The following is a 15,603-nucleotide window of genomic DNA, read 5'->3' on the forward strand; positions in this document are numbered from 1 at the left end:
TCCTACTTTTAGCCTTTTCTTCACTTAAAAAACTGACTTTAGTTATTCTTTTGTGGTAGGTTTGCTACTGGCAAGTTCTTTTTTGTTTCTTCATCTGAGAATATTTTTATTTCCCATTCATTCCTGAAAGATATGAGATGTGACAGAAAAATACAGTATGTTTAAATTTTAAAATTTTATTACAGTAAAAAACACTGCCACTAACGCCCTCCAAAGTATAGCCCTTTACTTGGAATACACTTATCTCAACATTCTTGCCACTTTCTGAAGCAATTCTGCAAGTCCTCTCTCATAAATGTCTTAAATTACATTGTTATGACTACCTCAATCTCCTGAATGGATTCAAAACAATTACCTTTTGTGGTCATTTTGACTTTGGGAAAGAGCTAGAGGTCACACAGTGCCAGATTCAGTAAAGAAGGTGGATGAGGACACAACATCCTCATATTTTTACAAGTCTGCCTTTCTGTTGGATGGCACTTAGCAGCAGCATTTACCATATTTTTTATTACACCTCAAAAAGCTGTTCAGGAAAGAGGACTTCCACAACCACTTCAGAAAATGGCAAAAATGATGGGAAAGGGCCGGGGATTTAGATCAGTGCAAGGACCCACATTCAATCCCCTGTAGAAGAAGAAGAAGAAAAGAAGAAGAAGAAGAAGAAGAAAGAAGAAGAAAGAAGAAGAAGAAGAAGAAGAAGACGAAGAAGAAGAAGAAGAAGAAGAAGACGAAGAAGAAGAAGAAGAAGAAGAAGACGAAGAAGAAGAAGAAGAAGAAGAAGACGAAGAAGAAGAAGAAGAAGAAGAAGACGAAGAAGAAGAAGAAGAAGAAGAAGACGAAGAAGAAGAAGAAGAAGAAGAAGACGAAGAAGAAGAAGAAGAAGAAGAAGACGAAGAAGAAGAAGAAGAAGAAGAAGACGAAGAAGAAGAAGAAGAAGAAGAAGACGAAGAAGAAGAAGAAGAAGAAGAAGACGAAGAAGAAGAAGAAGAAGAAGAAGACGAAGAAGAAGAAGAAGAAGAAGAAGACGAAGAAGAAGAAGAAGAAGAAGAAGACGAAGAAGAAGAAGAAGAAGAAGAAGACGAAGAAGAAGAAGAAGAAGAAGAAGACGAAGAAGAAGAAGAAGAAGAAGAAGACGAAGAAGAAGAAGAAGAAGAAGAAGACGAAGAAGAAGAAGAAGAAGAAGAAGACGAAGAAGAAGAAGAAGAAGAAGAAGACGAAGAAGAAGAAGAAGAAGAAGAAGACGAAGAAGAAGAAGAAGAAGAAGAAGACGAAGAAGAAGAAGAAGAAGAAGAAGACGAAGAAGAAGAAGAAGAAGAAGAAGACGAAGAAGAAGAAGAAGAAGAAGAAGACGAAGAAGAAGAAGAAGAAGAAGAAGACGAAGAAGAAGAAGAAGAAGAAGAAGACGAAGAAGAAGAAGAAGAAGAAGAAGACGAAGAAGAAGAAGAAGAAGAAGAAGACGAAGAAGAAGAAGAAGAAGAAGAAGACGAAGAAGAAGAAGAAGAAGAAGAAGACGAAGAAGAAGAAGAAGAAGAAGAAGACGAAGAAGAAGAAGAAGAAGAAGAAGACGAAGAAGAAGAAGAAGAAGAAGAAGACGAAGAAGAAGAAGAAGAAGAAGAAGACGAAGAAGAAGAAGAAGAAGAAGAAGACGAAGAAGAAGAAGAAGAAGAAGAAGACGAAGAAGAAGAAGAAGAAGAAGAAGACGAAGAAGAAGAAGAAGAAGAAGAAGACGAAGAAGAAGAAGAAGAAGAAGAAGACGAAGAAGAAGAAGAAGAAGAAGAAGACGAAGAAGAAGAAGAAGAAGAAGAAGACGAAGAAGAAGAAGAAGAAGAAGAAGGAAAGAAAGAAAGAAAGAAAGAAAGAAAGAAAGAAAGAAAGAAAGAAAGAAAGAAAAATTGATAGGTAAGCATGGTCAAAGCATGAGGAACTTTTTGAAGGAGATTAATGGCAATGGGTCTTTTACTGTAACAAATTTAATTTCAAAATTTTCCGTATTTTTCTATTACCTTTCATACTTTCACAGGCTATAAAATCTGAATTACAGTTCTTTCTTTTAGCACTTGAAAATGTTGTACCATGTATTTCTAGCCTCCATGGTTTCTAATAAGAAACTCATTATCGTTTGAACTGTTGTTTTCTTATAGGTAAAGTGGTGTTGCTCTCATATTACTTTCAAATTTTTTTCCTTATCTTTAATTTTTTAAAGTGAGATTTTGATGGGCCTTGCCATGAACTTTTGTATTCTCCCCTGGGGTTCATTTAACTTCCTGAATTTGTAGGTTTATTTCTACCCACTATTTCCTCAAGCGCTTTTCAGTCCCACAGTCTTTTCCCTCTTTATCTGTAAGCCCAATGACAATTATTAACCCTCTGATTTAGTCACACATATTTCTCAGGCTCTATTTTTTTTTTCCACTCTATTCAAACGGGGCAATTTCTATTGATCTAATTTCAAGGTCAAAAATTCTCCTCTGTCTCATCCATTTTGCTGTTGAGCCTACTGAGTTTCTTTTTTCTCTTACTCTACTCTTCTGTTGTACAATTTACACTTGGAGATATATCTCCACATATATCTTCTTGTCCTTTGCTAAGACTTTATTTTTTCATTGCTTCTTGTGTGTGTAACTGCTTGCTGAAACACTTATGATGGCTGTTGCTAAAGTCCTCAGATAATTCTAACATCTGTGTCTTTTCAGTGTTGGTATTAGTGGGTTTTTTCTTCTCATTCAAGTTGAGATCTTCCTAGTTACTGTATGACAGGTGACTTTCCATGGAAAGCTGGACTTTTTGGTAATAGTTATTAGACTAAAGATATTAGTAAGCGTTTACCTTAGAGGCCCTACTCTCTGGTATCACCCTGAGGGGACGGGGAATGTCACTGTCATTCAAGGTTAGCTTCACCATTCAACCTTCACTGGTATCTGAGGAAAGAAACCGGAATTCCTGGTTACTACTCAATGAAGGCAGAGGCTCAGACCTTCACTGATACACCCTGGCCTGGAAGAACAGGGTGTCTTGTCACTTGTCTTTACCACTAGGTAGTGTCAGGGTCCTGAATCTCCGGGAAGCTTCCTCTGACCCTGGGCCAGCAAGGAAATGGGCCACCTGGCTCCATCCTGGCAAGGACAGAGGTACAGAGGTCCTACTTGGCATATGTTAGTAGGAATGGAAAGAGGACCCAGTTTTTCTGTGGTGCTGTCCAGATCAGGGCAGTTATTGCGCATTGTTTTGAAGTTTTTTGTCTTACTAAGCTTTTGTCTAGAAAGAATAGACTTTTGTTTAGGGTGCTTGTGTTGTTTTATTCTGGTCTACATTTCTTGGCTTACCCACACTGCCCATTTCTCCAACATCTAATCTGAGACATGCAAGGCAAAAAGAAACCCAGAGAACTCACTACCTTGTAGTTCTTTAGGTCAGCAGCCAGCCTTCCTTCTTCTCTCCACTTTTCAGTCTACTTAGCTTTGTTTTCCATGTAATATCAAGAGTTTGGCCCTATTTAGCAGAAGGAATAGGGAAAAGGACCTCTACTCCATTTTCCCAGAAACAAAAGTGCAATTTATTGTCACATGACAACATTAAAGTTCCTAGGTAATATTTTGGTCACACTGCATAGGTGAAGTACACACAGAAATCCTTTCAGATTAAACCAGTTTAACCCAATGTTCCTTATATAAGAAAATATCCAAATAGTGATGCATCTGCGGTTGCAATGAAGACAGTTTTCCCTTAAATTTTCATGCAGGATACTGCTTAGGTACCTTAAAGACAGCAAGTGCCAATCTTTCACTCAATTGGAACAACCTCCAGAAATTTTCTCACTCACATTTTTAGCTACAAAAATAAAAACTCCCGTATTTGTTCAATGACTTGTTAACCTAAAACCTCTGCCTCATCAGATAAACTTAGGCAGCTATAAAACGCCGAGGCACTGGACCTAATAAATAGCAATGGGTCTTTTATAACCATAATCTGCAAAGCAACCTACTTAAATTATTTTTCATAAAGTAGCAATATCTTTATTGGCCTTCCATATGAACACCCCTAGGCTTTCATGTGAACACCCACACATAGAATGACATTCTAATGACACTTAAGCCAAAAGCATGAACTGGCAGTGAAGGGATAAATCTTGGTATTATCACTGTGGTGTTCAAGTCAGTCTTCCCTTCAGCTTTTTTTCTTTTTCTAACTTCTTTTAACTTACAGAAAGTGCAGCAATAGTACAAAGAGTCCCACTTACCCTTTGACAAGCCCCCACCCCACCCCTGGACATCTTCTATAGATGAAATACTATATAAAAATCCAGAAACATGTCATTGGTACATTACTGTTAAGTGTACTATGGGCTCCTTTAGCCTTTTATAGATAAGTTATGTAACAGCAAATTTTCTCAGAAACACTCTGGCTTTTGAGTGTCCTACTACTGACCAAATGACCAATCTAAATTATAAATTATAAATTACCTACATGTAAAAAATCTTTATATACAAAATCATACACACTGCACGTATTCATATCACTTATACACAACACAAAAGTTTGCAACTAAATATGCAAAAACCTGTATGACTGTAAGAGTAATCCATCTTCCTTATTCCAACACAGTTCAGTTCTTGCATTAATTTCTTCTCTCCCCTGCCTTTGCTACACGAAGACCATGTGTAAACGCATCTGGGGGCTTAAAGAATTTTTTAAAGTTATCTAATGTAAAAATACATCCAATGTTTGAATTCCCTCCACAATACCTCCACCACTGATCTTCAGCCTTCACTTGAATATCTCTACGGACAAGAAGCTCGTAATATCTGAAGAAATCCAATCTGCCTCTGGTCACGGTATGAGTTGTGTGAGTGTGACAGAGAGAGAGGGAGCATGTGTGTGTGTGTGTGTGTGTGTGTGTGTGTGTAGTGCTGGGGATGGAATACACAGCCTCACAGATGCTAGGCAAGCATTCTACCATTGTGCTGTACCCCCAGACTCAAGATAATAATTCTTGAAATGTATTTCTAATCATAAGCCAAAATTCACTGTTCTCAAGCTTGTATTCCTTAGTTCTAGCTGTATCCTGCAGAAGATTTTAACAGTCAACTAGCCTTCCTGCCAGCAAAACCTTGCATCCTGATTTGTCTGAGATAATCCTACTCTGCAGCTGTAAACTCTTTCATCCTGTAGGTTTAAACAAAACATGACATAGTTCCTCTGTCCAAGACAGCCCTCAAATATTTCAAGACCTCACATGGTATCTTGTTTTCAGCTGTTCCTCCCATGATATGATTTTGAGGGCCTTCACTGTCCTGATCATTTTCACAACTGAATGCACATAAGCTTACTTATTTTCCAGGAGCCTTAACGTTTAAATCTCTTGCTGCATAACTATGCTAATGAAGGATTTTATAATCCCAACTACAGAACAGAAAGTCATTTATTTCTCTTTGAATACTAAATCAACATACAGCTATGGAATCACTGCCCCTCTGGGTAAAAATACCTTCTAAGTAGTCAGTCTCCTTGTATGATAGTAAGCAGCAGTCTCACTTTATACCAGTAGGTGTCACTCTATAGATGATATATTTTAAATTATTTCAATTCATTTATTCAACAAGTATGTATTGGTACACATTATGTGTTAGATATTCCTCAGTACAACAGAAACGAATTTACCTTGAACAACAACTCCAATTTTTTTAAATCCACCTACTCATGTTTTTATTAGACACTATATTCTAAATTCTAAAAGATTTACAGGCAAAGTTTATTATTCCAAGACACATACTTCCTACTGTCATCTGCTAAACACCAACCACACTTTCCAGGTTAACAGAATAAAGAGGAAGGAATCAGGCACCAGGACAGAATCCAGGAATGCCTCCACTGCCAAAGTCCTTCAGACCAACCTGCATGCTCAATAGCAGGACTTCCAGGTGATTCAAAGTTTACAGCATAGCAATGAAAGGTCACATAGTGTTCAAAGAAATACCACAGAGAGAAGGCAAAAGCTATGTAGCAAGAAAGCAGAGTTATCTGCACAGAAATCCAAGCACTAGCAACTACTCCATTACTATTTTGCTTCCGCTCACTCTCAGGCAGGAAGTTCTCACGATGAAAAGGCTGCAGAAAAAAATGGCTAAGGGAATGCTTCAAACCCTAACAACAACAAAAAAGTCCACCTACACTACTCAGAATTCTTCACATCAGACTTCCATCAAATACATTGAGAAAAATGATTCTTGTGAGAATAAAACAGAGCTTCACACAATATACTAATGCTCCCTTTAGAATACCTCAAACCATTATTGTCCAAATTGCTTGAAATGTATTACATATTTTTTATTTAAACAAAGAATCACATGCATATTTAAGAACACAAGAAATGCTCAATGAACACAAGAAAGCATTACAAAAGAACACCAAGGTGCTTCAGAAAGACGTTTAATGATGAAAAAGATCTAGATTAATTTATACCTTAATATTAAATGAGGCATTTTACTTCACTGTGACAGTAAAGTGGTAGGTGATCAAATACATTTGAAACGTGGCTTAGTGCGTATGGATTTTAAATTGCAATCATAAGCTATCAACAGGTCTAGCACTGTAAATATTGGGCGTATCTGACATGTCCCCACACTTGCATGTGAGCTCACCAGCTTGCATCTGTTCGCCGCGTCTTTTATTAGAGTGTCTTCCTGCTACACCACTTTTATAAAATAAAACCCCTTCCTCAACTGAATGCCCACAAATATGCACCTTCTCCTTCTGCTCAAATATATTTTGCATGACCTTACATGAATTGCTTAGATAAAAGCTTTTTCTCTTCTGCTTTTGTTATTTTTAAAGTGCAGATGCATTTGAGTCATTTTCTCCTTTTGTTTCATATCCTTAAGATCCAAAGCTTCAAAGACAGAATGTCAGCATGCAGTCGATTTATGACTGAACTCTTGAAGAGACACTGAAGAATTACCTTGTCAATCACCCCAAGGACTCGGAAGGCCTTCAGCTCCTCGGCAGGGCTCCTTAGGTTCCAAGGGGGCCTTGAACTTAGTGATCCTGGAGGCTAATGGAAGATATCAAAGATTATACATCAATCAGGGAGGTACTTGAAGGAAGACTGCCTGCTGAAGCAAATGCCAGGCCAAAGGAAACTCAATTTATCATAAATCAGAGAATGGAAAGATAAAAGGAGGAAGTTTCTGTTTGTCTGTAATGCACAATAAAAAAAAATCAAAATAAAGAAAATCAAAAAGAAACAGCAAGAAAAAAGTTGCAATAAATCATAACATTGAAAACAAAAATTTTAAAAGAAAAATTAATGAGCTGATATAGCTTCTGCAACGATGCCATTTATGACTATACAGCTATCATGAAACATGGTAACTAATGGAAAACTAGGCCAAAAATCAATTACAAACTACTATTTACCCCAGATGGCTCAGCAATACTTTAGAGGGGGAAACTAAATAGCAATGAATTCATGGGTACACTTGGAAAAGGAGGAACACAGGAAGCCATCTTCTCTTTGTGAAAATATGGTTCCTGAAGGCTACTTTATAAACTCATCCCATATGTTTTCTGACAAAACAGTAGGTTCAATTAGAAAAATTACCAATGGTGAAACCTTGAAAAACTCCATCACGTAACCAGCAATTATTAAAACTGAGGCTGTATAAGAGAATTTTTCTTCAAATATTTTAATATCTGTGATGTGGAAAACAGTCCAACTACAAAAGAGACCAAAAAAGATCCATAAATGTAGGAAAGGGTATCTCAGTAACACTCGCAACTACAAATAATCCTAACTTCCATTTATGATTTTAGTTTTTCCTTTTTGGCAAAATAAACCATTACATTTTTTAAATGACTCTAAGGGCACCTCCACTTGGCATTTATAGCCAGAAAGTCCTGCTATATTACCTCTTATATTAAAATGACAAGGATATAAAGGCTAAGGAGACTAAAATTTTATTAGATGCTTAGAGCAGATCTTATTATCAAAACTCTATTAGAATACAGAGGAAACATTTTGGCCCCACAAGTAGAAGACAAAACATCTTGACTGATCAACTCCAAGAGGACAGAACTACGAAGGCACCGTTTCAGATAGTGCTCCGAGTCCCCGCACAGACCGGTGTGGCGTGACCAAGGGCCATGGTGGCAGGAAACGGACTCTTTCCCTTCCACAGCCAAGCTGCAGGCCTGATGCCTGGCACACTGCTGGGGTCTACTCAGCTGAAGGACGAGGGAGGACCGAGGTGAGGTAGAGGAGGAGGGGAAGGGAGCTAGGGAGGAAGCCTGCCCGCTTCAGTTAGTCAGCATTTACAGCTGGGAAAATTACTCCTGTGAAACGTGCCACAAGGGGCAATCCTAACAGGTTTCCATTTTTTTGTTTGTTTTTAGGTTTAGCAAGCAGATACTAACTTCAGTGTACATAAAACAGTAATGTTCAAAATAAAAGATATTTCTTTATTTTTTAAAAACACTTGAGAAAGTTGGTAATAACAGCAACTGGATCATATGCTAATAACTGAAACTAACTCAGGTGAGGCTTTTTGGATATGTCTGAAAGCATATTTATTTGACGTCTCAGTTCACAAGGTACTAAAAGCTTAACATCTAAGGGGAACATGTAAGGACATAAAAGCATTTATCAAGGTATCCAGTGCTGTACGTGTAAAAAGACATATAACAGAAATGGTTTTTCTCTCTAAGTTACGCTGTATTATTTCATCTGCATCCCTTGCCCCACCCTGACTGCAGTGCATACAGAAGTCCCTGTGCAGTCCCCATCTGACAGACACACAAAAGGAAGCTCAGAGTAGTGTGGGGTTTGTCTGAGGTCGCCGACTGGAAGACTCTCCACCAGGACCCCAACTTATTACTCTAGAGTCTGCAGTCTTCCTCCTACCAACAGGCTCAGAGAAGTCAAGATGCCGCCACCCCCGCTGCTACTACATTTTATTAAAAAGGGTGAGAACTGCTTGGGATTTTAGTAAAAGCAATGTCTGGGGGAAGTTATGGGGCACAAAGAATATTTCCTGTTTTTTAGGCCTGTCTTTGAATCAAATGCCTCCAACATACTGAGCTCCTATTCATGTTTTTGTATTCCCTGATACCATCGGATCTTTCAGTTTCCAAGGAAATCTATGTACTTCAGAGACTTCAGCAAAAATGAAAGCTAACTATAGAAATCTCTACCATTCCCTTCAACAAATAATTACTGCACACCCACTACGTGCACAGTGGCTGAAAAGGGTATAAATCATTAAACAGCATGAGTGGCCCCAACCCTCCAAAAGTTTATACTTATTTGAGAAGACAAGCCAGACACATGAAAGGTCAAACAAAAATAAAACATTCTCCTAAAGACACAGGGCTATAGAGATAAGTCATTAGTTAGGATAGGAGAAACTGGTCTCAGAATTAAGTGGGATGAAACATGACTTTAAATGATATGTGGAACCAGGTGTGGTAGCACACACGTGTGATCCCAGCATTCGGGAGGCCGAGGCAGGCAGATTGCCAGAGTTTGAGGCCAGCCTGCAATACGTATCTAAACCCTGTCTCCAACAAAATAAAATAAATAAACACTATGTGAAAATGAAATGAAGAAAAGGATACCACATATAAGACTGAAAAGGTACTGGCCTGGTGGGAAAAAATACCTTCAAATTTGAGAAGTGCAGAAAATAAAATTATATACTCAGAGCCCATCATTACAGGCTAGGAAGTCTAAAAATTAAAGGCCTTGAATGCCGAGAAGAAAAGCCATTAATTATGAGAACGGACCCACTGAAAACAGTGACTCAGGAGAGTACTCTCACAAAGATGGGAACAGCGAAACTGTTACAAGGGAAAGAGCAAAGGCAAAGTGATCATTAAACTTCTCTTTCCACTTTAAACTTCTGTAAGTTTAAGATCAGAGAAACGAACAAAGAAGGATCATGAAATAAAGTCATCAATAAAAAATCTTGTATTTCTTAAATGTAGCATTTAAATTGGGTAGAATCCTACAGATCTATTCTTTCCTTCGGATGGTGAAATCCACAGAATTTTAAGAGCAGAAAGAGAATTTAGAGATCAAGCCAACATTCCCAGGGGGGTTGGACTTTTGGGGTTTTTTTTTCCCCCCCAGATAAGAAAACTAAGAAGCAGCAATTAAGCCATATAAGACGACAGGGTAAGGAAAAAGACCAGGGGATTAAATCCCACTCATAAAATAATATCATTACTGGTAACTTAGGCCCATTGTTTCAAAAGAGGAAGGGTCAAGGTAGCCAATTTCCTCCTATCAGCCTCTGTAATGGACAATTCTAAGAGAAGAAAGAGCGGCTGCATTCAGCTACACCAGGACTACAGACAGCTGTAAGCAGAGACCAGAGACCTGAGGACACGCCACCTCCACAGCCTATGGCACCAGGTCCATGCCGCTGTCCTGGCAGAGCCTCAGCAGACGTCACCCACCCTCCTGCCGCACTCTCACGGCAGGAGAGCTGTCCTTAATGGCAGCAGGGCTAACACACCAGTTAAAACCCACTCATGTGGCCGGACGTGGTGGTGCACACCTGTAATCCCAGCACTCGGGAGGCTGAGGCAGGAGGATCGCTGTGAGTTTTAGACCAGCCTGGGCTACACAGTGAGTTCCAGGTCAGTCTCAACTACGTAGTGAGACTCTGTCAAAAAAAAAAAAAAAAAAAAAAAAAAAAAAAAAAAAAAAAAAAAAAAAAAACCTACTCATGAGGCCAGCTGAAGCTCATCTGTGTTTCTTGCATTTTTTTCATTTTGTCGGTTCTTGGTTTTGCTCTTTAGGTCGTGTGTAGCCTACCCACAGCCTCCTTCACTTCCTGCTCCCTGTTCTCACCGAGCTCTGTTTCTGACTTACCTGTCTGTTGGTGCCGTGCTTCTCAAGCTGTAATGTACTTGCACTGCACCCAGGGCCTTGGGAAAATGCACTTCAGCTTCCGAGGGCCTGGGAAAAGGTGCCATGTTGTGCTGCTGCTGGTTCGCCAACCCCATCTGGCACACAACTAACTACTCCCCAGAACATAACACAATCATCATTACCAGAGAAAAATAAGTAAGTAATGAAGCCCAAAAGGAAAACACAATAATAAAGCAAAGTATCAAAAAGTCAAGCTCTGAACCTGATATCCCAATACACCAGAGGTGCTGAACTTGGCTTTTCCACACATTTTTCACTTTGTAAAGACTCAGCAACCTATGGGCCCCCATACCCAGGCTGCCAACTACAGATTGATATAAAAATATAAATTAGTGTTATTTTACAGATGGAGAAATTAAGGATACAGAAAGGGACTAAGAAGGGGCCAAGAAAAGGAGAAAACAAAGCCAATGTTACTCCACATTGGCTGGTTTGCTAAGATCGCTTTTCTTTCCACCAGTAACTTAAGAAAATTACTGATAACCAGAGACCAAAATTCTTTAATACTTTATTAGAAATAAAGCTGAGAGACAAGATAGCCAAAACCGCTAAAGGAGATACAAAGCAAAGCGCGAGACATGCCTGAGATCCATCGCCGAGCCGCGGTCTTCGGGAGAGGCCAGAGATGCTCTCCACCCGCATGAGGTACTCCGCCGTCCTCCTCTTCACAGCTTCGCGGCGGGTGGGGCTGGACTCTCCTAAGAGACAGAAACGAGAGTCTGGCCTGGTGAAAAATAAAGGCGCTTCTTCAGGCTGATCTGAACATTAACTTCCGTTCACTCAAAGCACTGCTTGTTCACATTTCTAACCGTAAAGAGGACATACTTAAAATCGGAAAACACAGAAAAACTACTCATTTCAGTAAGATCTAAATATTACTCCCAAGAGTTTCAATCACCCAAATTCTGATACTCTGCTTAAATATGTGTTGAGAGCTTGATGTATTTTAGAAGGAGTCAAAGTATAGTATAAAGTTTTAAAGACAAAAAAACAGACTTTGTCCAGACAGTGTACGCTGTCTGTCTCAAAACACAGGACCAAACGCCACAAATGCTGAAGAGCTGCGACACGGAACTGTGTGTGGGGGCTGTGGAAAGTACTACAGAACCAAAGAATAAAACTACGTGGGATAATTATGAATTCATACTAATTCATCTGGAAGCCCTTTGGTTTTTTCATTAGCAAAAAACTGTCTCCCATCTAACATGAAAAAGGAATGTGATTGAAATCCCTATACAATAAATTATGTGAAACAGAACAAGCCATTTACCCTGTTTGGGATAAATGTTTCCACAGAAACTATCTCAAGACCTGAAGAAAGATGTGGTTATGCCTGTGGGTTGTCTCTCTTCCAAAATGGGATGATTTTACTCATTTTATACAATTGACTAAGACAACATTTCATGTGAAAAAATGATTCTATGGTAGAAAGTCAAAAAGTCTGAAACCTCAAGTACTGTATGATCTCTAAGTTTCCTTCTATAAATACTATTATTATTATTCTGTAATATTCCATATGATTCATAACTTATTTACCAAAGCCCTTGACAGATAACGTTTCTGCTTATAATTCATTCTATCCACCTTCTGATGAAGGTAACCAAACAGCAGTCATCACATAGGTGCAAAAGCCCAGCACGACTTAGCAGAAACTGGTTGATTAACTGAATTCTGGCTCTGCCTCCCCTCGTCACACGATCACCTCAACTTTCCAGAGCTCTTCCTCATCCCCTAAAGTGGAAGTACACACTCTAACAAATACGGCGGTCAAAAGGACGACATATCTAAAAGGTTCTACAGCAGAACCAGGCGTAAAGGAAGCACTAAATTGTAGTTTTTTAAACTTTGGGTTTCTCTCAAAACTAAGCTCTACAAAATGTTCCCTGGATTGCTACAATGAAGAGAACTGAATGAAAGTTAACTTTTTTTTCTCAGGAGACCACTAGTGGAAAACCTGTTATTATTCATTTCCACATGAACAGCATCTTCTCCTGCTGCCCCCGGAAGCGCCCCTTTCTCCCCCTCCACACCCTCCTGCCCAGAGGAAAGCTGCAGCTGCAGACCTCAGCTGCTTGTCACCAAGGTCTAGTTGGCCAGGGTGGGCTACTCTGCCCCACGCTAGGCCAGTCACAGAGCCCCGCTCTGCTGCCACAGCTGGAGAAGGGAGGAATCCACCAAGGCAGATGACCTTGTCTGCTACTGAAGCTGGAGAGTGGAGTGGGAACAGCTAGCAATCAGTTTCTGCCAGCGCAAAGAAGCCCGCCCAGCAGAAGAGACGACTCGGAGCGGTGAAGGTACAGCAGACCAAATCGGAAAAAGCAGAGGTGGGAGACTAAACAGCAGAAGCCTAGTTTTCCTGGGGTTTCTGATTTCTGGTCAGTCCACATTCTTGCCCTTGTTGCCTAAAGTGGTTCAAATTTAGATTCTGACACGCGTAAACCAAAGAATCCTGACTGAATACAGACCTCAAAGAAAAACTACAATTTTGGTAAATAACTATCTTTTATGTTATGGTACCATCTCTTCTCTCCTCCCACGAATAATCCATATAAACAACTGGTCTTGCTGGGGAAGAGGGGTGTCTACTGCTTTTTAACTGTGGAACCATCTAGATTTACTGACTCTTCAACTCCTCGAACTCTAATTAAAATGTAAGTGCACTTCTGTCCTTCCATTTTCCTTATTTCCTAAACCCAAGGTTGTGGGGAGCTTTTCTACTCAGTTGGAAAACAGGTGTAAATAATCTGTGAAAATCACCTAAATAGCTATGCTCTGAAGATAAAATGTGTCACACTAGTACTAGCCATTTACCGTTCTACACACTACAGTCCTTCCTTCCCATGTTGGCTGTTCTGGATTCTGCTGCTCCTGTCAGTAGCTCTTTCCATTTCAGGTTACACCTTTCAATCCCCAATTTAAAATCCCATTTAAAACTGTTGGTTCAAAATTGTGGCACTTTTGGTTTCTTTTTTTTTTTTTAATTCAGAGTGTTTAAACTACTTAATAAAACTTTAAAACCTGCTCTATTCAAAAAAAGTAAACTTGCCTGATAAAGTAACTTCAAATTCAAAAATGCAAAATTATGGAACACCTAGCTATAGTTAAATATGGTTGTAACCATATTCTGTAATCAAATCTCTGTTCTTTAAACTTTTGGCTTTTTTGCCACTTTCTATGCAGTCTCCATAGTAACAAAGAAACAAAAGCAGATGCCAGCTTTCCTGCTGATGATGGAGAGTCTACTTCCATGAAAACTACAAGCACATCACAGAAACACTGGACAGCTTTGGAAATACCTTCATATATACTCACATACACAGACAGATACATATATACACATATATATAGTACAGGCACATATTTCTCTCTCTCTCTCCCTCTACAATTTCTTCCTTATCAGCCCCTAAAAAGAGCAGCAGCCAGAGAAAAACCACCTGCTGCTAGATGCTTACTGGGGCTTGTGGGTACCAGAGCAGAAAGATGAATCTAAAGATTTCCAGAAGAGCTGTAACTCATCCAATTATTTATGAATGTCACTTTAAACCAATTTTAATTAATTTTAAAATGTTTAATTTCCTGTTTTCTTTGGTTTCTTATTCTTTGTTCTTGACTTTAAAACACACATAGAGACAAGGTGCTGCACACCTGTAATCCCAGATACTCAGGAGAATTGTGAGTTGGAATCTGTCCTGAAAAACTGCGCAAAACTCTGTCTCAAAATAAAAAATAAAACAGGCTAGCACTGTAGCTCAGAGGTACAGTGCTTGCTTCATATGCAGGAGCTCCTGAGTTCAATCCCAGGACTGCCAAAATCAAAAAAAGTGAGCTTGCCTATGTAGATAGGCATACACACACACACAACCACAAACACAACACAAACATACACACAGAGTCTATAATGACTGTTACTCAACAAAACTAGGTACCTAAAATTCAACCATCAACCTCATATTAAGTCGCATTACTATTATTTCTTCAGTAACATGGTCAGACAAACACTTAAGTATTTTTCAAAATGGATACACAACTTATATTCCAGCTAAAGATAAATCAATCCTCTCAATGAATTTCTCTACACTTGAGACAGAATAAGAATTTCCACTGGGCTGGGCATTCAAAAGAGAAAATCTGCTCCAATTATTCAATATCTCTCTGCCAAAAAGTTCTGGTGTGCCACAAAACATATCTTAAGTGCACCGTGACAACCTCACCTCACTTTCTGAATGTCTGATCAGGCCCGCTAGAGTATGGATCTGTAAAACAACTGGTACAGCTCAACAAAGATTAGGACAATTCCAAAGTTGTCACTGTCACTAAGAGAGTCATTAAGACAGCTTTTACAGAAGACACAGCCTGCATATAATAAGAGCATGGAGCCAGGCATGGTGGCGCACGCCTCTAATCCCAGCACTTGGGAGGCTGACGCAGGAGGATCGCTGTGAGTTCGAGAACAGCCTGAGCTACAGAGAGAGTTCCAGATCAGTCTCAACTATATAGTGAGACCCAGTCTCAAAAACCAAAAACAAAAACAAAAAAAAGAGCATGGAAATTCTAACTTATCCAAATACCCATCACCATTTTGCACTCTGTCATTGTATTCACATTCTGTTTACAAGAAATATATTTTCTCTTCAATCCCCGGTACCAAAAAAAAATATATTTTATATATATAT

General features: G+C 39.2%; 1 protein-coding gene across 8 annotated transcripts in view; it reads right to left on the minus strand.

The window, feature by feature from the left end:
* Rps6kc1 (ribosomal protein S6 kinase C1) overlaps positions 1–15,603 on the minus strand; it is a 160,071-nt gene that overhangs the window by 65,583 nt on the left and 78,885 nt on the right. For 6 of the 8 annotated variants that reach the window (XM_010642536.3, XM_033762046.1, XM_010642537.3 and 3 more), the window contains 2 exons: positions 11,513–11,628; positions 6,956–7,048 (listed from right to left, as the gene is read on the minus strand). In XM_010642536.3, coding sequence (XP_010640838.1) covers positions 6,956–7,048; positions 11,513–11,628 — 209 coding nt within the window. Of the gene's footprint in view, positions 1–6,955; positions 7,049–7,597; positions 7,690–10,870; positions 10,933–11,512; positions 11,629–15,603 lie in introns of those variants that run through there. The other 2 variants (XM_010642541.3, XM_010642540.3) reach the window with 2 other exon arrangements.

This window comes from Fukomys damarensis, unplaced genomic scaffold, assembly GCF_012274545.1.
Source record: "Fukomys damarensis isolate Sample0158 unplaced genomic scaffold, DMR_v1.0_HiC HiC_scaffold_11, whole genome shotgun sequence".
NCBI lineage: Eukaryota > Metazoa > Chordata > Mammalia > Rodentia > Bathyergidae > Fukomys > Fukomys damarensis.